The sequence below is a fragment of the Cheilinus undulatus genome, linkage group 5 (genome assembly GCF_018320785.1).
Source record: "Cheilinus undulatus linkage group 5, ASM1832078v1, whole genome shotgun sequence".
NCBI lineage: Eukaryota > Metazoa > Chordata > Actinopteri > Labriformes > Labridae > Cheilinus > Cheilinus undulatus.
Window position 1 is genome coordinate 41,984,795 of NC_054869.1, and position 23,087 is coordinate 42,007,881.

Consider the following 23,087-nt stretch of genomic DNA (forward strand, 5'->3'; position numbering starts at 1 on the left):
AAAAACAAAAGTCATTTACATTAGTTGTTTCTTAACCTTTTGTCCTAAGCGAGCCCCCCAATCCCTAAATGCCAGATTGACTGTTTTATATATGCATTGCATAGGATGTATTTCATCCATCTGGACAACCACCCAAGTAAAGTGTTTGAGTAGGGCAGAACCTATCCTAAAAGTTCTCACATGGTGATTGGATGGACGTTCTGATGAAATAGAATACCCCCTCACTTGTATCTCACCTCCCATTTCCGCATACTCCACCTGCGCTGTCAGCAAATCGCTCGCTTTCTAGTCAATCTTTGCAATTACACTGCCAGGAGTACGTCCCAGAAGCTCCACTCTGCTCCCCTTCACTGGAGATACACCGGGCCTATTTTCAGCATTGGCTGTTGCCAAACCTCATCAATCCATGAAGAGCTGGACGTTCCAAACAGCAAGAACAAGTCATGCAGTCTTCTTTAAAATACAACGCAATGCACGAATGCCTGATCATAAATCATCACTATATTAACATTACATTACAGAGCCATTAAGGAAGAAAAGTGAATCTTTTGGGTGGAAAATCACAGAAATTTACATGACGCGGCTCATCCTATGTAGCAGTCATAAACCTTCTAACTTCATTAAGTATTCACCCAGAGCAGGAGCAATAAAGTCATGAAATCATGTCTAAATAAATGGCAAAATAATTTGCTGTTTTCATACTATTCCCACGTGATCTTGTGTCTCAAGCTACTCGCAGGGCTGCATGCTTCAAACATGCTTCTTAAGTGCGAAGTTGCTGCGCACTCGGATCTTGGCATAGGCAGAGTATGTGGAAATTGGAGGGAGGAAAAATCCACAAGACCCTCACAAATATGTCAAAAACCAACGGTAATTTTGATTGTTTCATTGATAAAACACTAAGAAATGATGCCTAAACAAGCTTTCCTACCAAAAGATGATTGTGTAACCTTTTTAATGTTTTGCCATGACTTAGTTAATGTGTACAGATCTAACCTGGCAACCTCAAGGCAGCCAAGGCCTGTGCCTACAATACCTTACAATAAATTGATTAAAAAAAACAACAACAAAAAAAATCAATACACTTAATTAGCCCAAGAGGGAAATTTGTCTTCAACTCCATTGTGTCTTAATTTAGGATTGATCACAATTTCTTTCCATCAGCACAAGAATATCATATATAATTTGGTAAGATTTGATAGGACACAATAAGATAAACATGGACATGACATGACAGAATAGGATAATATACTAATAATAATGATATGATACGATACGATACGATACGAAAAAGGACCTTTGGCGAATTTGTCACAGCACTATGGGGAGTTTTCTACAAATTTCAACCATAAGTTCCCATAAGGAAAACATTGGACATGTTGTTTGTGGAACTATTATATACATTTGTGTGATTTTAGACATATAATTATTTTGTATTGACTAAAATCCTGTCAAGTGTCACCATTATACCCAATTTTTAAAAACTGTTAAGTAAAATCAAAAGAACAAGGCACACTAATCCTAGAAACCCAGTATTGAGTAATTTCTTGTTCAATATAAAAAAAAAATCAATCTCTTGCATTCTGTCTGGATTGCATTCATATATTGTTTGGCAGCCAAATGTGTGCGTGCAATTTAGAAAATCTTCTGTATTTTACTTCTGTTCACTCTGAGTAAAACAACACAACTAAAGATCTTTACACATTTTTTTACTTTGGTATTGTCATTGAAGTAATGGAGATTGTATTGTTTTAAAACGTGATATCCTCACTGTGGTACATCACACCTTGACTAAAGCACTTACAGAACACAGGCTACAGTAAACTGGCTTTATAATGCTGCATGTTTATGTGCAGGACGTCCCAGGGTTATGCTAAAAAGCAAACATCTTAGGTGCTCTATCTCTTACAACATTTGATGAATTATTCAAACTGTGTTCATGTGTGCAACAACATAATGAAACAGAAACTGTGGTGTGTATATGGGTGAATCCTGAATTCTGATGTGAAAATCTGAAAGATACCACTGAGTATGAAACATAAAAGAACTGTTAATCAGACTCTGCCCCACATGACTACACTGTTTATCCTTCATTGTTTTCTGATCTACCAGCATGTAGATGCACCCACAGAGCAAACAGACTTTGTCCACTGGAGTTTAATTCTAAGGCAAATGAGAGATCTGGTCTAGGTCTGCTTCAGTTTTATTAGACTGTATAATAAAACACAGCTGTGTGGGATGCTGTTCTGGAACATTTAAAGGCCTGTTTACACCTGTTTTTGTCTGGCGCTATTTAAAGAAGCTGTTCTATTATATGGTGGCATCTGCAAATGAAAAAACATTTCAACATGTTGTTCTGCATGTATGTACTGTATATTTTAACCCATGGCCCATATGCTGTGCTGCTGATGGAGCTAAGGAACTAGGATGATAGATGGAAGTAAAGAATGGCATCTGCAGTGAGCAGGTTGTTTCTGAAGGTGCATTAAAGTGTATAAATGCTATAAATGGCTTTGAATGCAAAGGTTTAATTTTGAAGCCCTTGCTTTGTAAAATATTTACTCAGTGCCTTTACATTAATTTTATCCTTATGTTTATTTTATTTAGATATAGAAAAGAATTTATTTTAGACTGTAGTTGATTCCTTCAAAATAGCTTGAAAACAAGTGCCTGTATCTCTGATGTGTGTTGAGTTTGAAGAAATGAGTATTTAATATGATAGCAAATAAAGTCTTTGCCTTTTTTCTTGTTTCCTTTTCTTTCTGTCTCTTTCTTTACTCCTTTTGTTCCTGCCTTCTTGAACTCCTTCCCTTGTTTCTGCCTTAGTTGTCTCGCTGAGTCTGAGACAAACAGAGGGGAGGTCAGGTACAAAACACCGTCTAAACTAGTCACACTTGTTTTCAGCGTCTTACTTTTAACATGAAGAGCACAGCAGTCACCATAAAAATAAATCAACCATTACTTTGATTCATTTTTAATGAAACCACAAGGCCTGATTAACCCCTACATGTGCATATCTTTTTTAATAATAAGTGTTAAAGCTCCTGTCAGGAAGTTTTGGTTGGTTGTAGGTTTTTTTGCATGAAAAATTATGGCAGAAAGTTTTTTTTTCTTCAGTGTGCTGACCCCTGCCCCAGCAGCAGTCTCAGACATTTATATTAACTATGTAGAAAGGATCTGTTTTAATGCTCATAAAGAGCACCAGTATTCATTTCAGACAATTTTATAACCAACTAAAAACTCCACACAGGAGCTACAAGTCCATATTTATGTAACAGAACAAATCCAAGGTGAAGCTGGATCCAAGCAAGTGTATTTGTCTCTTTTCTAGTAAAACAAATCTAATTACACTTTTTTCAGGCCATACTCACCTCAAAAGTCCTAACTGAACCTTTGTTGCTTGTAATCAGTAAAAAAGTGTGCCAATAGATGCAAGTAAATTTTACTTTTTGTGCATCTTAAATTAAGATTTACAGTCCCGTGTAAAACTTTGAGGCATGTTTGGGTTAAAAATTGAGGCTGAAGTAAGGTGCAGATGTGGCCACCAGAGGGCACAACCCCATTGGTGCTCTGGATGTCCGTGCATATGACCAGAGCCATGGGGAAATAACCGTTCAAGAAATAAGTCCACTCCTTTAGGGCGGAATAAGGGGTGAATGTGGGGAGTAAGCATGGCCAACCTAACCCTACCCCTCTGGGTGGGTTGGAGGGGCTGCCACAAGCCCCTGGTTGTGTTGTAGGATGTCCCAAGGGCCCAAAAAAACCTGGGGAAAATTACCAGGGGTGGAAAGGCCCACACAAAAGAGATGCCATCGAGCTTGACCTTGACTAACCTCTCCCTCAGCTTCGAGTTGTTGTGTCACATCCATGATGAATCCTTAGTGCCCTACATGCCTAAAACTAAAGCACAGGACTGTATATCTAAATTTGTTAGGGCCTGTGTCCAGAAAACGCTGGTTTTCTTTCCCCGACAAGGCTCAGCCTCATTTTTAGAGAGGTGTTTGCTGCTAGTTTACAAAACTTCTATCTCCTGAGGTAGTGACTGTAAAATCTGTTTTAAAATGCTCTGTATGCTTATTTTTTTATTTTAGTCATGGAAATTTTCCAAAAAGAAAACAAAACATAAAAACAATGTGAAGAAATCATGTGGCATTAGCAGAATCTGTAGAACTGGATTGAATGGTTCCCAACCTTTCCCTCAGGGCCTCGCCTACAGTTAAGCCCCCCAGGACCCACTTGGAAAAATTTAAGATCAGTTTAGATTGTTTCATGACAAAATACAGACATAATAGACCTATATACACATGTTATTGCTAAAATGTCTATGTATAAACTATCCATTATTACAATGGTCTCCCAGGAAATTAAAAAAATCTGTTAATTATTTAAGAAAAACACACATTTTTAAAGTTTAAAAAGTTGTAAATTATGGAGGGGCCCTTACAAAGCCTGTAATGAAAAGTGTGTTTTTATTCATTTTTTCGTAGTTATAAGTGTCATTACTGAAGCAAAAGCAAATAAATGAATTGGTCAACAGACTGAAATTTGTGTCAAATAGAGTGAAATAAAATACTGGGGGGTCCTGCTCCTCCCTCAAACATGTCCAAATGGTAAAGTCCAGTGCTGTAAAATAATACAATAAATAAATTCAATTTAACAATTTTAAAATTATTGCTCATAAGTCTGGAAATTATTGTTCAAAAATAAATTTAAATTCAGATATATTTGTAAAACTGACACAACATTTGTTGCTTGGCTAGCCGGTTAAGGGGGGCCCTGTGTAATATTCTCAGGGGGCCCAAAATCTCTAGCTTACGCCCCTCCCCCATGGCGTGTCTGAACCCCAGGTTTGGAACCAATGAAGTAACGTGTTTTATATCCCCAACATTAGTCTGTAAGGGAGAAACATTCCATTCCAAAAGTGGAACTGTTTTAACCTGAGGGCATTGTTGTCATAGTGACAAAGCCACTGAACCTGACAGTGGCACTGACAGTTTGCACTCAGGACAGTGAACTGCATTGGTTTTATATTGAAAATGAGTGCTGCCAGCAACAGCATCGTTGATAACAGAACCTCAGTGCATCTTGTTTGGAGACACTTAACAAGTGAAACTCACTTCCAAATTTGCAGCTAATATCAATTTTTCAGGCTTTTTTGTGTGTTTATATCTTGAGATAAGATCTGGACTGTTAAGGTGTAAGGGAATATTTACACAAAAAAAGGAGAATACACTTGCTAAGATTTGAGTTTTTGTGGTGTTATGCAGTCTGGTTTTATAATCCAAAACACTGAATCCACCCTGCACAGATATTTTTCCACAACTTCACTTTAACAGCTGGATTCTTCGATCCATTTCCAGGATTCAAAATTCATTAACACCTCAGTTTCACCATAAACTAAACTCTGTGCTCTATTTATATTTATCCAGTGGAGGTTTTCCTGCATATCAATCCTCCAACCAAGTCAACAATGGGCATAGTGCTGCTGAAGCCACACCCACCTCTGATCACATGATCACACACCAAACAAAGCCACAGACAGCCTGCTCATTTGCCAATCAGCAACAACTAGAAGAGGAAGCTTTCATCTACAACAACACCCCGATATCTGAACCATGCAGGTTATCAAAAACTGAACACAGAGACATCAACTCATCTGCTGAAGCTCCTCTGCAGCTTATGGCCTTCCAAGTGCCATATACAAGTTCTATCGACATGCTTCATCACATAAACCGAGCCCAATTGTCTCACATAAACCACTCTCTAGCTCCTGTGTTGTTACCTTTACCATACTGTAGTCCATCACCAAGCCAAATAGCATCATCTGATACCCAAAGGCAGAATAATGCCTCTCTAGATGCTGTGCTACTACCAGCTAACTTCCCACAGTTTTTCGGACCAAGTGCCCACACTCCAGCATCGTGTCTACCTGTGTTTAGTCTTCTACCAGCTCAGAGACTCTATTTGTCCCATGGAAATGGCCCCTCAATAGCTCAGCCTCAAGGACAAGATGGTTTGTCATCAGATCCTGTTCTTGGTTATCGACCTGTTAGTTTGGATAATACGGCTAAAGAAGCATCACCTCTTCAACTGTCCACAGATGAAAGGTACACTGAGACACTTAGCTTTCATTAAAATTTCACCCTGAACTGCATAAAATCTTCACTAATCATGATTTACTTGTATGCCTTGGTGTTGCAGTTCCCCTCTGGCTCCACCAGAGGGCAGCAAAGACTCAGAAAAGTTCACATCCAGTGAGCATTTGTCGAATCTTGATGTTGACAGCCAAAAGTTACACAGACAAACTTCAGATTCTGTGAAAGCAGCAGAAACTCAGCCTGACCTCTCTCCTCAACAAAGGTGCTGCACATTTCCAATAGTTAAAGCACATGAAGTCAACTTTTCAGTGACAGCTCATCAAATCTCCTCCACTATCTCTTCAATCTGTGATGTCTGTCCTGTCCTCCATCTGTCCTCACAGCTCCCCAGTCCACGTCAATAACCATCTTTCTCAAAAGTCGGCACATCGGCATGTACTTTCTACCAAATCTGTCAGGTAAAATCTGCTTTTTACTAAAAGTTGCAGAAAGTGCAAGATGGTTTTTGTGGGGAAAGAGTTAAATTAAGTTGTTTTCTTGAGGTCTTGGATAATTTTCTTCATCCATTAAAAAGTAACTCTGAAAAGGTTAATGTATGTAATGTTCTCCCTGCAGACCGCTTTATATCTGAATAAATTTTATCATGAGGCATTTTCTCTTAGGGGTGCACCCTCAGAGTGTGCACTGGTACAACTGCAACCCCAATTAAAAAAAATGGGTGCTGTGTAAAACGTAAAAACAGAATGTAATGTTTGCCAAACTTATAAATCCAGATTTTATTCACAATAGAACATAAACAACTGAAACTGAGACATTGTACAATCTCATGAAAAACATTAGCTCATTTTAAATTTGATGGTTGCAACACATCTCAAAAAAGTAGACAGGCCCATTGTATAGCATCTCTTCTTTTGACAGCAGTCTGTAAACGTCTGGGATGTGAGGAGACCAGTTGGAGTTTTTGGAGAGGAATGTTGTCCCATTGTTGTCTGATGTAGGATTCTAGCTGCTCAACGGTCCTGTGTCTTCTTTCCTGGATTTTTTTATGTTGCTCCCAAAGATTTCTATTGGTGGAAGGTCTGGACTGCAGGCAGGCCAGTTCAGACTCTTCTGCTGTGAAGCCATGCTGTTGTGATAGATGCGGTATGCAATATGCAAGGCCTTCTCTGGAAGAGACATTACCTGGATCGGAGCATTTGTTACTCGAAATCCTCTATCTCCTTTCCTGTATAGATAGTGCTTTTCCAGATGTGGAAGCTGCTATAATGCAACCCCATACCGTCAGAGATGCAGGCATTTGAGCTGTGCCCATGACAAGCTGGATGGTCTCTCTCCTCTTTAGTGTCAGTAGTTTCCAAAAAGAATTTTGTTTCATTTGACCATAGAACAGTTTGTCATTTTCCCCCAGTTTATTTTAAATGATCTTTGACCCAGAGAAGACCACTGTGTTCCTGGATTATGTTCAAATATGTCTTCTTCTTTGCATGATACAGCTTTAACTAGCATTTGTGGATGGCACAGTGAGCAGTGTTGACAGACAGTGATTTCTGGAAGTGATCCTGAGCCCATGCAGTGATTTCCAATGCAGGGTGATGTTTGTTTTTGATGCAGTGTCACTTGAGGGCCAGAAGATCACGAGCATCCAATATTGACCTTCAGCCTTGTCCCTTGTGCACAGATATTTCTCCAGATTCTCTGTATTTGTTGATGATATCATGTTCTGTAGATAGTGGGGTATTCATTGTCTTTGCAATTTTACAATGAGGAAAATTTACTTCTGAGAGACTCTGACTCTCTAAAATGTTCATTTTATACCCAGTCATGTTACTGACCTGTTGCAATTTGACCGAATTAGTTCAAAATGCTCCTCCCAGCTGTTTCTTATTTATTTTACCAGCCTTTTGTGGCCCCGTACCTGCTTTTTTGAGATGTTTTGTTACCATCAATTTCAAAATAAGCTAATATTTTTCATGAAAAGGTAAAATGTCTCAGTTTCAACATCTGATATGCTGTTTTATTGTGAATAAAATATGGGTTTATGAGATTTGTGAATCATTGCTTTCTGTTTTTATTTACATTACACACAGCATCCCAAATATTTTGGATATAGAGTCATATATCCTTCTGAATCCAACTCCAAATTTTAATTAATGCATTAATGCATTAATACATTAATTGCTTTGAGGTCCATAGTAAGTGCATACTCTTTAAATGTTCTCTAAAATCCCATTGGTTGTAGTTGGGACCTTAAGTTTCTTTATTTTTAATTCAAAACCTTTACAAGCATTGAACTTTTTCAAATGTGTTTGTTGTGTACATGTGTATATTTGTGCATTTATATCCAGGAGAGAGCTTTTTTCAAATCCTTTGGACTTCCTGCCCCGAGCAGCTCCTTGCCCGCCTCCTTTAACTCCAAGTGCCCCCAAACAGCCTGTACACAACTCACACTATGAGCAGCACAGTCCAGTGCAGTAAGTCATATGTGTCTGTGTGTCGTTATCATAAGTTCTTTCCTACCAACAACCTCTACTTTCAAACTGATAACTTCCAATAGCCTTTTCTCATCTCTTTCTGTTGTTACTGTCTCATAATTGGTTCTCTTATTATTTCCTTCCTGTCCTCTGCTTCCTCTCTTCCTCAATCACTCTGTCAGAGCACCTTATCAGAGCAGCTCTCAGCATCCAGAAAAGACAATGTCTCAGTCCTTATTGGACACCCTGCTTATCACTCCAATCACTCAGGCTCCGCCCCTGCGCTTAAGGAAGAAGAAGAAGTGTCGCAGCATCAGTGAGCTGCACCTGCCCAAAAACAAGAGGTAGAGCAGACCTGGACAAAACAGTACTTTGAAACTGGGCTTGAATTCTCAAGAAGTCATGTTTGACATAATTATCCATTTTGTTATTATATAAGTCTTTAGGAAGAGTTTTGTCCAGGTTTGAGTCCAGAAACGAGTGATAATAATCTACTAATCTACCTCATAATAAAATTATATTAACTGTTAAACTAATCCAGTCTTGCTTCAGTGTGACAGGATGCATGTGTCTTTATGGCCTAATCTGCAAGAAGGTGAATATTTTTGAAAACTGAGGGGGGTTTTCTACTGTATAGGCCTTTGCACACTGAATCTGTTTTCCGTCCAAATTTTTTGCGCATTAAAAAAGAAAATCAAGCTCATGTTGTTCTCATCATGTTTGCATACAGACGCCGAAATTTCATCCATCATAATTTTTTTGGAACAAGTTCAATTTTATGCTAAATTTTACATCAGTCCAAGTCATTTACATGGGATATTGATGATTCAGAACGGTGCCCGCTGCTTCATACTCACTTGCTCATCACAGCCCGACCCCTCCCTTGCCCTCTCTCTCCCCCTCGCACCAAAACCTCACTTTGAACACCGTGATTTGCTTGCTTATGATATAGATATCAGCCATGGAAATATAACAGATAAAGGGCGCAAGTTTGTAGCCTACTCACAGGTCATAACAGAGACTAAATTAAAAAGTTGCTCTCCATCGCTCCAACTTAGCTCAGTGTTATGATGGGTGCTGTTTGAAGCTCTCTGTCAGGATGGAACTTAAAAGAAGTGACAGAGTCACAGGATCACAATACAAAAGAATTTTCCACACACTACGAAATTTTTGCAGTGAGGGAAATAAAAAAAGCGACATACTCAGTGTGCAATGTTTGAGTGTGTGATGTCTTTTGGATTACAGCTTTGAAATAAATGCATCTGAAAATAACAGACCCAGTGTGTAAAGACCTTATGACCAAACAGTAGAAGGTGGTTAAAAAATCTGAGTCATTTTAACTTAACGATCCAAACTAGCTGTTTAAGCTCTATTTTTCTGAGTTAATTGAACACAATTTTAGTTTTAAGTAAACAGTACTCCCTTAATTCGCACAGTTTTCCCAGAATGTCTTTGGGCATGAGACACTTTTGCACCATGAGTGAAGTTATTTTGTTAGAGAGGTCCCACCTGTGGGGAACAAACACAATGTAGACCAGAGCAACCTATCTGGGTACTTTGCCCTAATGATGCCAGCTGCACCCCTTTCTGGGGGAATTCTTTCCTTAAAAATGAATGGCTGTAAATGGGAAAGATGGGATCATGAGGGTTATTAAAAGCCTTAAATGTGAAAACTATAAAGTTAAACTGTTATTTGGAACCAAAACTTAATGGCCAGTGAGATAAACATATAATGTAGGCCTTTTATGTAAAAAATTCTTGCATTGCAACAATATGAAATACACAAAACGATAGATGTTCATGAATCTAGCTTGTGTGGACAGGGTTATTTTTAAAAACCAAGGAGGAAAACCTCCTAGTCAAAAATACCGGCCTGCACATGAACCAGGACTAAAATAACATCTACTAACTGCCTGAGAATTGAAGCCCAGTGTGGACACGCATTAATACACTTTATTAACCTAATTTCCACATATTTTCTGTAATCCATTACTTGAAATTGATGCAGACTCTTGTTACAGATGTTTATTACACATGTCTCTCAAACACACAGAAACACTAAAGCAGGATGTGAGGGTGAGAGAAGTGTGGAAACCAAAGGAGGAAGAGTATTTGTTTGGTCTTAAAGTGACATAGTAAGCCTCTTATGTTGCATATTATTCATTATATTTAAAGAAACCATGTCTTTAAAATATAAACATCAAACAATACCTCCTATATAAAGTGGTATATTTCAGACTTACTGTCTGCCTATTTTTATCCCACTGTTTAAACAGTGTTAGAGTCCGATTCACAGCCTTCATGGCGGTTAGAAAGTCGTGCTTGGGCCGTTCATGCCAGTACCAAAAGACACGCTCCATATGTCTCTGTGGAGACGACTCGCACCAACTATGACATTCTGTGGTCACTGTGAAACGACTTGGCAGCATCTCACACGAATCACTCAATAGCTAGTGGGCACAACTGTACACATTTAGACCGTGAAGTATGAAAAGTGTGTGAGAGACAGTTTGAGTGGGTGTCTGGATGGATGGATGTCTTTGTTTTTGTGTGTGTGTGTGTGTGTGTGTGTGTGTGTGTGTGAACACACATGCACATGCATGGGTGGTATAGTGTGTGAGCATTGAATTTGATCCAAAGAATATCACAAGGCTGAATTATAGACCATCTGTTGTGTGGTGGAGAGAGAGCTGCTGGACAGCACTCAGCTATGTTAATGGACCATTTGTTCAACGCTCAGACCAAATAACCAACACATTTATGAGACGCACAATACAAGTTCGTGTTGGAGCACAGCACACGAGGGGTGATTTTACATATGTAAACAGTTGGGGGAGTGAAAAGTAGCCTTAATGCCTCTTTTGCACTCAAAACCAGCAAACAAGTGCTGTGATTAACAGGCAGAACACAACACTGAGAATAGACTGTAGAGAGCATAAAAGCAGGGGAAATAAACATGCCAGGCAAAGCGCTCTTTAGAGATAATTTATGTTCATTTCAAGGTTGCATGCATTAATATAAACTAATATATGGCAACATTCAAACATCAAGCAACTCAAGGTGCTTATTATCAAGCAAAAATGATGCTCTGAAATGATAATTCAGCATTTTATAAGTAGGGTTGTCTGAGGTTTTTGTCAATATTGAGTGTTTAGCAGCAGGTGATGCCAGTCAGCATGAAAAAGAGTGTGGCACATCACCACACTCATCAATGTCACTTCTCCCTCATCAGCCAATCAAAACCAAGAAGGGGCGGGACTTCTGGTAATGACAGAAGAGAAAACCGATCCAAGTTGTCAATTCAAAGGGCTGCTGCCTATGTCAGAACAGAATTTTTAAATTACTTTCATGCTTTCTTGGTGATTTTTGATGGAAATAATGTGGAAAAAAGCACACCGAGCTAATTTAAAAACAATGTTATATGGATACAACCCCAGTTCCAAAAAAGTTGAGGTGCCTTGTAAAATTTAAATAAAAAGAGAATGCAGTAATTAACAAATGTCATAACCCCATATTTTATTCACAATGAAAGATGAACAACTTATCAGATGTCGAAAATGAGATGTTTTACAGTTTCATGACAAATTACCTCATTTCTCAACAACCAAAACTTAGTTCTCTTGCAGACTGAAAAAGATTATAATATTTTGCAGTGTTTATTTTACCATCTACCTTTACAAGCCTGGCTGCCAAGAAGCACCCCCACAGCATGATGCTGCCATTTGCTAAACAAAGCGTTTTCTCTGATGGCCAAAAAGCACCATTTTGGTCTCATCAGACTAAAGAACTTTCTTCCACTTAACCATGGAGTCTCCCACATACCTTTTGACTAATTCTAGTCAAGATTTAATCTGAGTTTTCTTCAACATCTTCTCTCTGCCACTCTCCAATAAAGCTTTGACTGGTGGAGAACCCAGGCAACAGCTGTATGCAAAGTCTCTCCCATTTCATCTGCTGAAGCTTGTGAGAAGTCATAGGTGTCTTGGTGGTCTCTCTCACTAGTCTTCTTCTTGCATGGTCACTCAGTCTGTGAGGACGGCCTGATCTAGACAGATTTACACATGATCATCAGCTTAGAATTTTTTCAGTACCATCCCCTGACTTCAATTTTTTAATTACCTTTTCTCTGAGTTGCTTGGAGTGTTCTTTTGTCTTCACAGTGTAATGGTTGCCAGGAATACTGATTAACCAGTGACTGGACCTTCCAGACACAGGTGTCTTTACATCACAATCATTTGAGACACGGGATCCCCATTTCACTAATTGTGAGACTACTAGCACCAGTTGGCTGGAACACTGTTGCATTAGGTCAGTCACTTTAAAGGGGGTGAATATTTATGAAATCACTTATTTTACATTACACATTTTTTGTTTAATTGAATTTACTTAGTATAAAACAAATTTTTATTAGTTAGTTTTATTTTGTCTTTCTGTTTTATGGTTAAAAGATTACCTTGATTGAGTTATGAAATAGATAACGGTGAATCACTTTAGGTCTAGGTGCTGATTTAGATGAGAGGTTTTCACCAGGCAGAAAAAGATCTCTTGGAAAAAGTCTGATCTGTTGTTGTTGTCAAACATGAGAAAAAAGTTTCTGCTTTTTGGGTGTCTCACACCAATAGTCATAAAAAAAGTCATGAAAAAGAATTATAATCTGCAGTCAGCTAAAATGTTATGTTAAACATCAGTATTGGCCTTTATTTTCACAGTCAATGCATCTCTAGTTATTACATTTACTACTGCCAATTACCAAACAACCACACTTTAAAATTACTAAACTATCCCTTTAAGGTACTTAAATATTTAAAATAAGAGTCAGATCATCTCCTTTGAACTGATGAATGCAGTCTTTTTCAAACATTGGATTATACTCTCTTCATGTCATGTTGTGAAATGCAGGTCTTCAAACCCCTTATAGATGTACTATTTCAGCCCTGTGTAAATAACCTCTTATTTAGCTTCTTTATCCTTCATTGTATGATTTATGGAGCCTTGAATGCGAAAAAGATTACTCTTACAAATACAAAAAGTAAAATCCTTAAAAAAGTGATTGCATAGGAGTTAAATCAAAGGAATTATTTACGACGTAATGAGAATTAAACTTACGGGAAGGTAGTGATAAGTAAAAAAATAGGGAAGTAACAGATAAAATGATAATGTGATAATAAAAAGGTTTGTCCCTCTCCTTCTTTCCTCCAGTCTCTCTTTAACTATCCCTCATGACTTAACAAGGTTCATATGTGGCACAGAGCGTCCAGATGGTCAGCCCTTCATAACTGGCTCCTATTGAATCAAAGCAGCAAGGCCTCCATCAATCAACCAATCACAGCCCAGCAGAATGTGATTAGGCCCCCCTGTAATTGGCCTGATTGGTGGAGAATATTAACGAGCTATGCTGTAATTGGCTCTAATGAATGAAGGACTGGGGAGCATCTTATTTCCTGCTCTACTTGTCACCTGGTGTTAGCCAATTAGCATAGCTAATGTGAACGCATGTTGTTAGCTTGTTGGCACAGATAATTGAAATAGATGGGCCTGCAGAAATAAGTGTCATTGAGGGTAGAGACTTAATGGCCGGATAAGGACGAGGCCTTTCCTGTTCTTTACAGTTCTTTATCTACTTGTTTAGTTTAATGGCTTTATTCTATTTATGGTAACTAATAGGACCGGCTCACAACCCTCAGTGGTAGAAAAAAGTACCATCACTGTCTTTGACTTAATAACAACTTAATTGTTATGTTTATTTCCTGTCACTTTTTTGAAATGTGCATTTTTTCTCAGAAATCATCTTTAAGCCCTAAATCATCTGATGAACAAACAATCTTTTGGCGTGATCTTTTAAAACTTGGGATTATAATCTGTTTAGTGTCTACTTAGCATCCATTATTTATCTCTGCTGGTGCTGGGACGTTGATGAGACACTGTACAGCAGGTTCCAATCTCTTTATCTTTCAGTAAAGGAGTTCCAAAGAGATCTCATGTGACTGTTCATTGGTCCTCAGATCTCAGTCTGCCATCCACAGTCCTCTGACCAGGTTAAGTGCTTTGGAATGGTCTTTTGGATGGCAGGTCAGAAACTTCCAGTTTGACCGAAGACTGAGGACCGGGGACTGATGAAATAAGTGGCAGGGGATAAGGCTAATGGCTGCTCCCAGTGCTACAATTAGCTTAGATGACGCTGTAGCATAGCTTCGTTATATCAGAACTGGGACACGTCTTATAAAACAAAAGTGACACTGACAGCTTCTCTTAGTGTTTTTGCTCTTCTCCTCGACTGACCTCGGTATAAGTTTTATCCACCAACAAGCTCCACTTGTCCTGCCAGTCAAACTCCTGTAACAACTGGAGCTGCACACGCTTACCTGATTGGCCCATAATGAATGTGACAGACAGAACATTCGTCCAATCAGGCTTTGAAAAGTCCTGCCTTTCTCAAATGCTTTGTATGAAAAGTTTCACAGATAAATATGAAATATAGTCTCTGGTGTGTCAGGTTTAGACAGTTTAGACTGGTTCAAAATGTTTTGATCCTCTCTCGATCCACACTTCTTGCATTTGTAGTAATTATTTCACTGTGGAGATTCCATAGACATGAGATCTCAGAAACTCGCGATCAAACATGGCTTCAAAAGAAAAACAAAACTGGACGGTTGGCTTTGTCAGCTGGCTGTCATTATAAAGGCACTCTTGTTGCCAGAATTCTAAGCTGGTTTTCTTTTCCAATATTTTACTTGGATCAGAACACAGTTTAGATATGCTCTGTCCCGTTTCAGACTTAAACTCCACGAGTCGTTTTTAGTGCTCCTTTATCCCTAGAAACAGAATAAGAAAGGGTAGAGGGGAACTCTTCCCCATGAAACGGGCCGACCCTTCAAGCTCCTGTTGTCATCAGCATTTATGTAAAGGTATGCAATGACAAAACCTGGCAGTTTTCTCTCAGTCTTTAGACAGTTAATATGCTCTGTATCGTCCTGTCGGACTCCTGGGGTACAAAATGATAAACGGATAATGAGAATGAAGACAGACGATGTGTCGTCTGACAGCCTCTTTCCTTCAGAGAGTGCTTAGATTAGGACTGTGTCAGTAAAGGATGATTAGCTAGAATCAATGCTAACACAACCGTCCTCTGTGTGCATTTATCACAATCCTTGTCAAAGCATGGTGGCTTTTGTTTTTATTGTTTAACAGAGTGAATATCAATCATAAACCTCCATAAACATTTATCTTTTGTGTGCTGGTCACGTTCTCAGAGTGTTTTTGTTTTTGACAATAACAGCTACTAAATGCTTCCATCTAACCATTCATCTCTGTCATTTTGGTTTTAATGTTTTACCACAAGTTTCTAAGCCTTTTTATTTGATGTTTTTCTTCTCTTGACGAAGGGTGTCTTGGCATCAGTCAATCACAGAAGAGGGAGACCCTCTCCTCTCCTCCCCTGTCAATGCCGTCTATGTCTTTAGGTAAAGTCAGCGCTGACTCCCAACCTCCTGTCATGAGCTGGCATCACATCCCCTACAACTACAACAGCATGAACTCTGTGTTGACTGTTGATACTTGATGAAGTTATCTAAGTGTTTTTTTTTTTTTAATTTACAACCCCATTCCAAAAAAGTTGGGACACTGTATAAAATGTAAATAAAAACAGAATTCAAAGATTTTCCAAATTCATAAACCCATATTTTGTTTTCACTAAAACAAAACCTACATATCAGATGTGAAAACTGAGACATTTTAACATTTTATGTAAAACAATAGATCATTTTTAATTTGATGGCAGCAGCACATCTCAAAATAGTTGGGACAGGGCAACAAAAGGCTGGAAAAGTAAGAGGTGCTGTTGAAAAACAGTTAAAGGAGAATTTTACAACTACTAAGGTGAATTGTCAACAGGTCAGTAACATGATTTTGTTTCAAAGGGACATTTTAGAGAGGCAGAGTCTCAGAAGTAAAGATTTGGAGAGATTTACCTATCTGCAAAAGAAAAACAAGGAATAAAAACTGTGGAAAATTTAACTTCTATGCAAACATCTGCAAATTGAAAAGACTTTGAATATGCTACCATCTACAGCACATAATAACAAAAGATTCAGAGAATCTTGAAAAATCTCTGTGAGCAGGGGACAAGGCTAAAGGTCAGTATTGGATGTTCACAATCTTCACACCCTCAGGTGGCACTGCATGATGATTCTGTACTGGGAATCCCTGCATGGACTCAGGAACACTTCCAGAAGTCATTATCTGCCAACACAGTTCACAAATGCTAGTTAAGGCTGTATAATGCAAATAAGAAGCCATGATCCAGAAAATCTGCATTTTTTTCTGAGCCAAAGCTCATTTAAAATGGACTGAGGCAAAATGGAAAACTGTTGGTCAGATGAATCAAAATTTGAAATTCGTTTTGGAAACCACAGGCACCATATCCTGTGGACTCCCCAGGAGAGGGACCATTGAGCTTGTTTTCAGAGTACAGTTCAAAAGCCAGCATCTCTGATGGTAGAGGGGTGCATTGGTGCCTATGGTGAGGCCAGCTACCACATCTGGAAAGGTGCTATCTATACTAAAAGAATATAGAGGTTCCAGAGCAACAGATATGCCCATTCAGACATGTCTCTTTCAGTGAAATCCTGGCATATTTTAGCAAGACAATGCCAAACCAAATACTGCATTCATCACAACAACATGGCTTCACAGGAGAAGACTCAGGGTACTTAACTGGTCTGCTGGCAGTCCAGACCAGACCCAGGACTGTTGAGCAGCTAGAATCCTACATCAGACAGGAATGGGACAACGTCTCTTTCCAAAAGCTCTAGCAACTGGTCTCCTCGCCTCCCAGACACAGACTGTTGTTAAAAGAAGAGGTGATGCTACACAGTCGTAAACATGGCCCTGTCCTTACTTTTTTGGCTGCCACCAATTTCAAAATGAGCCAGTACGTTTCATGAAATGGTAAATGTCTCAGTTTCAACATCTGATATGTTGTTTGTGTTATATTGCGAATAATATTTGGGTTTATGAGATTTGACAATCACTGCATTCTGTTTTAATTTACCTTTCACACAGCGCCCCAACTTTTTTGGTTTTGAGGTTGTACAGTATAGTTCAGTATTCATTTCAAGTGCTTGAATGAGGGATTGTAGAGGCAGTTGTGGGTGGTAAACCATGAAGGGATCATTTGATGTTGTGTAGAAGTAAAGTGTTGTATAAGCAGAGGCAGAGCATCTCCTTAGGTGACCTCAGCTCACACACGTCCGACATTCTTCTTCTATCGTCCTTTCTGTCCCGTCAGCCCACCTCTCCTGGCATCTGTCACTCTATCTCTATCTCTCTCTCGTCTCTTTCGCTCTCAATCACACCAAACATACAAACACAACTCGCCGTAACCATGGCTGCAGTTGCCATAACACGTGTCCCCCCTGAGTCCCCTAACAGCCAGGCACAAGAGGAGGACAGCGGTGATCCAACTGTTGGTGTTGGCTACAAATATGCATGATGGGTGGAATACGTCGGGGAAGAGATTGTTGGCCCACCCAAGCTCCTCAGCTGGTGCACATACTTAAAAACACACGCACAGTTTGTGTTGCTCATAAAGAGGTTATTCATTTGGCATCATTTTAAAATGCAGGGGAGAGTTTGAGGCCCTTGGGTCACATTTGATTGAGGGGCAGAAATATTTTAACCTCCTTTCACCAGGATACACGATGAACTCGGACCAGAAAATCACCTCAGAAACCAAACCTGAAAGGATCTTTATGTCAGAATGGCACTGTATAGTTGTATTGTGTCATGTCATGTTGTGGCATTTAGTATCCTATTGTATCTCATTGCATCAGACTACATTGTGTTGTATGGTGATGCATTGAACCATATTGCATAGCATCATATTTTATCCCATCCCATCATATTATACCGTACCATGTGCTAAGGTGTCATGAGGTTGACGTGAGGTATTGTATTGTAATCTTTTGTATAGTATCCTGGACTTGTGTGTTTTTAAAGGTCATATAGACATTACTTGGATATTTTATAGGATTTGTAACACATGAGCTTCAAACAAGTTGAAACTGTCCTAAAACAAATATGTTGTATTGAATATTAAAAACTTGTACTGATAATGAGGGTTTCCATTCTGTAACAGACAAACTATGTCTCCCTAGGCTTCCTCAGCACTGTCCAGTGACTATGAACCATGCAGAAATAAAGTGTAGACAGCTGAGAAATACCCCCGGTCTGGTGAGCTCATTCTCTCTGTGTGTCATCACATGAAGGAGTGCTCTGGCACCGTTTGATGAAATCCAATTTTACAGCACTCTCTCTCAAAATGACTCAGCCTTTGACCCAAATGTGAAATTTGTTTTCATTTCTCAGAGCCAATGAAAACCGACTGCCAATGTTGCCATGGGGACTAATTCAGCTTGTCACTTCACGGCCTAAATGAAACATTTAAACCTGGTGTATACTCTGGGATATTAAAGGAGATGTACTGTTTCACCTGTACTTATAATGTTAAAATGGAGCATAAGATGTGATACAAAATAAAAAAAGCTGCATTCTAGACTAGGTTTGTCACAGTACTGGACTTTGAGACTTAGATATTTTTGTGGCTAGACTTTAAATTATAATGTTCAAATACTTTATTCACATACTTTTTATTCAGACTTCTTTGTTGCAGTAAATAATTTGGACTTTGAAGCCTTTCCCTGTGCCAAAACTTCTCATTTATTTCTTGTTAAAGCTTTTGGCGCAGCACCTGCCCACCTTGGTACATGGACTTGGACTAAATGGACTTTTTAGCACTTTTCTAGAAACCTGCTATGGATGATTTACCAGCAGTATTAGAAAATCTCATTCATATGCCTTTATACATAACTGACACAGCAGTGGGAGCAAGCTCAGTGTCTTGTCCAAGGGCACACTGACATGTGACTGCTGGAGCTGGGGATCGAATCCACAACCTTCCAATTGCAAGATGACCGACTCTCTCTATTGAGCCACAATATTTGGATATCCATGTTCAGACCTGCCTTTTGACGTTAGTCGAGAGAAAAAAAACAGATTGAAATGTTTTTTTATGTACTCACATGCATAAAGAAACTAATAAAGAAGAATCTGTTAAACACCACAAAAGTGCTTCCCAAAGTGTTGGCCCCTGGTAATGTAGTTGGGCCACTCATTCTGGTCATTTACAATAACTAAGAATCAAAGAAATTAAGAAAAAATTTTTAATCATGATTCAACCTTTTAATTGTAAATTTTGTCTGATGGAACCGGTGTCGGGGTTAAACTAGTGTTGGATTAACTGATGACTCTCCGTGAAATGTGCGACTAAGACGCTTGCTTTCTGATTTCTAAGAATATACAGTATCTGTGTCATCAGAGATATTCATGCTACTTAGGAAGAGTTTACTGTAATATAAAGTACATTTACAGAGATGAATCTTAGAAAAGTAAATTTAAGTGACTTTGAAGATAGCTGGTAAAAAAATAAATGGCGGTGGCTTTGAATTGTTCTTTAAAAACCCACAATCACTCCCCTAGTAATATTAATTTGTCTGACAGCAGTGCATTTGCTTTGAAATTTCCTGCTCCTGAAACAAAATATTATTTTAAAAAAGGTAAATATTTGAGTCTCATGTTGTACAAAGGAAGTTTTTCAGTTCTCAAATTGGGCCACAGCCCACTGAAGTTTGGGAATGGCTGCTCTACAGCAGTGCTTCCCGAAGTGTGGGCCAGGATCAACTGGTGGGCCTTGGGAATACCACAGGTGGGCCATGAGAGGGCATTTACTTCATAGTAAAAACATAAACACAGTTCAGAAACTGAAAATCAAGCTTTGAGCGATCATGAAATACTTGATGACATGTTAAAATGCTTTTTTAAAGTCCAAAAACTGACATTCAAAGATTTAACTTGCAAGGCACCTTTTCAACATTTATTTTTTCTGATGTCAAGAGTGGGTGTCATGGTTTAACTGGTGATGAATTACCATGACTAAGAAAGGGTTTGAGATTTCAAAATGTACATTTTAGTAGATTTATATTAGAAAAGAGAATATAGGTGACATTGCAGTTCCCTGTTTGAACAATTAAATGCTGATGGGTCATTAACCGTACTTAATGACTACTGGAGCCTCTGTGACATTACTGTCTCTGAAAAGTAGGCATTTGCTAGAAATCCTCTGTTTATGAAATGAAATGAGATAAATACTTTGTGTCCACTTTGTGTGTTATAGTTGAAAGGAGGCTGTTGTGGTGCCCATAAGATTATCAGACCTAGAATTCTGCAGCAGTACACTCAAGTTTGGGAAAGGCTGCTCTACAATATGGTTCAAGCTCACTACAATGTCACAATCAAAGGTTGCGACCAGGTTGATGGTTGTTTTCGGTCTAATTTTACAAAAATTCCTGCCAATTGTTTTGACGATATTGCGCTCTTAAGCAGGGGATGAAGATGAGGTTGAATGACCTTGACCTTTGACCTCCAAAATTGAATTTGTTCCTTTTTTTAAGGTAGACTTAACATCTGTGCAACTTTTGATGTAAATCCCTTAAAGCTCTCTTGAGATATCGTATAAACAAGTAATACCTGGACAAACCTACTGTAGATGTAAGAGTAGACAACCTGAAAAACCTGTGCCTTTGGCTATTGCTAGCGTCGTGGCATTCAAATCAACAATGTCAGTACTAGCCATAACATTGCTGTTAACAGTACCATACTTTTACTGTAACCATGATAACTATTGCTGTTTTACAGGCCTCTAATATAAACATTTTAAGCTGAACTTTCTATGTACAAAATGTGCACTACACAGATGACCATGGGGGGATTCATGGACAGAAATATTTATTCGGATCTAGCATCCAGGGAGTAACACTCACCTTTTGCTGTCCTGGATGAAACAGACTGTGTTATATCAGATGCAAAAGGTTTATACTTGAGCACTGTCTCAATCGCACAAAAACATTGGTAGCCAAGTAGCCAATGATTATGTGCATTATCAACAGTTATCTCTTTCTCTTAGCCAATGATTATGTGCATTATCAACAGTTATCTCTTTCTCTTAGCTTTGGTTCAAAATAAGACTGAGATCTTATTGCCTCTGTGCTGTTCAGCACTAATAATAATGAAAATGGAGAGTGTACCTTGTCAAACTTGGAATGCCAAATTATGAAGGTATTGAAGATTTTACAAACCTTATTCCAAAGTTTACTATACTGGTGTTGTGTCCCGTGCATCATAAACGGCATCTTTCTACACTGTATCAGAAATGAGCTTTCTTTGTCGTGACGCCATGCTCTATTTCTCTCCTCTAGAGTCATCCACTCTCTCTGAAGTCATTTAAATTGATATTTTGGCATCGGTTTTGAATGGGTGTGCTGTATATGAGCGCTGTGTGTGCCCACTCGTCTCCTATCCATCATCGGCCAGGTGGCCTGGACTCTGTTCTGCTATGACAGAGCCACCAGGGCGACGTTTGTGTGCGCACATGTAGGAATGGCAGCATGAAGCTGAGTACTGTACTGTTCTGGCTGTGGGTGCAGACTGTGTTTTGGTTGGTACCATATTTGTCTCCGCTCTGTCAGCAGGTAGGTGGTCTGCAGTCTGTCGTACTCTATTTTGACAGCAACTTGAAAAATTACCCAGTCAGATTTTTTCCCTCTTTCGTTCTTCTTGTCTTTTTTTGACTGGCTCTAAGTACTTTTGGTTCTCAGAGATATTTCACTGGGGATGACAAACAAAGACACTAACACACAGATAGACACACAGTAGTGTCACCAGTGATCACCAAGAGGGGATTTTTAATGCAAGCTGTAAAAGGGAACACCCTGATACTACATGATAAGAAAAGTTTACTGATGTTATTAATAAAAAAATGGTGATTAAAATATCTTTTCTGTTTCTATTTTTTCTCTCCACACAGTGAGGATGCAGAAGAGTCTGAACTCAACACCCATGAGACTGCAGTAGTGAAGACCATGGTCAAAGGACCAGCTGCAAACATGAGTAAGCACTTTGTTGGCCTTTTCACACATGCACTATAGTCCTCAGAATGTCAGGAATTTTATGGGGATGAGCTGCAGGTGTGTATCAGTATTTAACATGATACTGATTCCTTGGACAGTGGATAATGATATGCTTTTTGCTTATATAAGCTATTTGAAAAATAGAAATATCACAAAACATTAGTCAAAAAAAGGATTTTAAATACAGAAATGATGACCTTCATTTATGCACCCAGTAATTGGTTGGAGCTTTTTTTGCATGCATACCTGCATCTATGAGACGTGGCATGGAGCCAGTCAACCTGTGGCACTGCTGGGATGTTATGAAGCCCAGGTTACGTTGATAGCTGCCTTTAGTTTGTTGAGTCTGGTGTCTCTCATCCTTCAAGAATTGCAAAGTCCTGCTGGAAAGGAAATCAGTATCTCCATAAAGCTTCTCAGCAGATGGAAGCATGAAGTGCTTTAAAATCTCCTGGTAGATGGCTGACAGGGTTGACTCTGGACTTGATAAAGAACAG

General features: G+C 38.9%; 1 protein-coding gene across 5 annotated transcripts in view; it reads left to right on the forward strand.

The window, feature by feature from the left end:
• pdlim5a (PDZ and LIM domain 5a) overlaps positions 1 to 23,087 on the forward strand; it is a 125,270-nt gene that overhangs the window by 88,351 nt on the left and 13,832 nt on the right. For all 5 annotated transcript variants that reach the window (XM_041786945.1, XM_041786946.1, XM_041786947.1 and 2 more), the window contains one exon: positions 22,488 to 22,570. In XM_041786945.1, the coding sequence (XP_041642879.1) occupies positions 22,488 to 22,570 (83 nt within the window). The remainder of the gene's footprint in view (positions 1 to 22,487; positions 22,571 to 23,087) is intronic.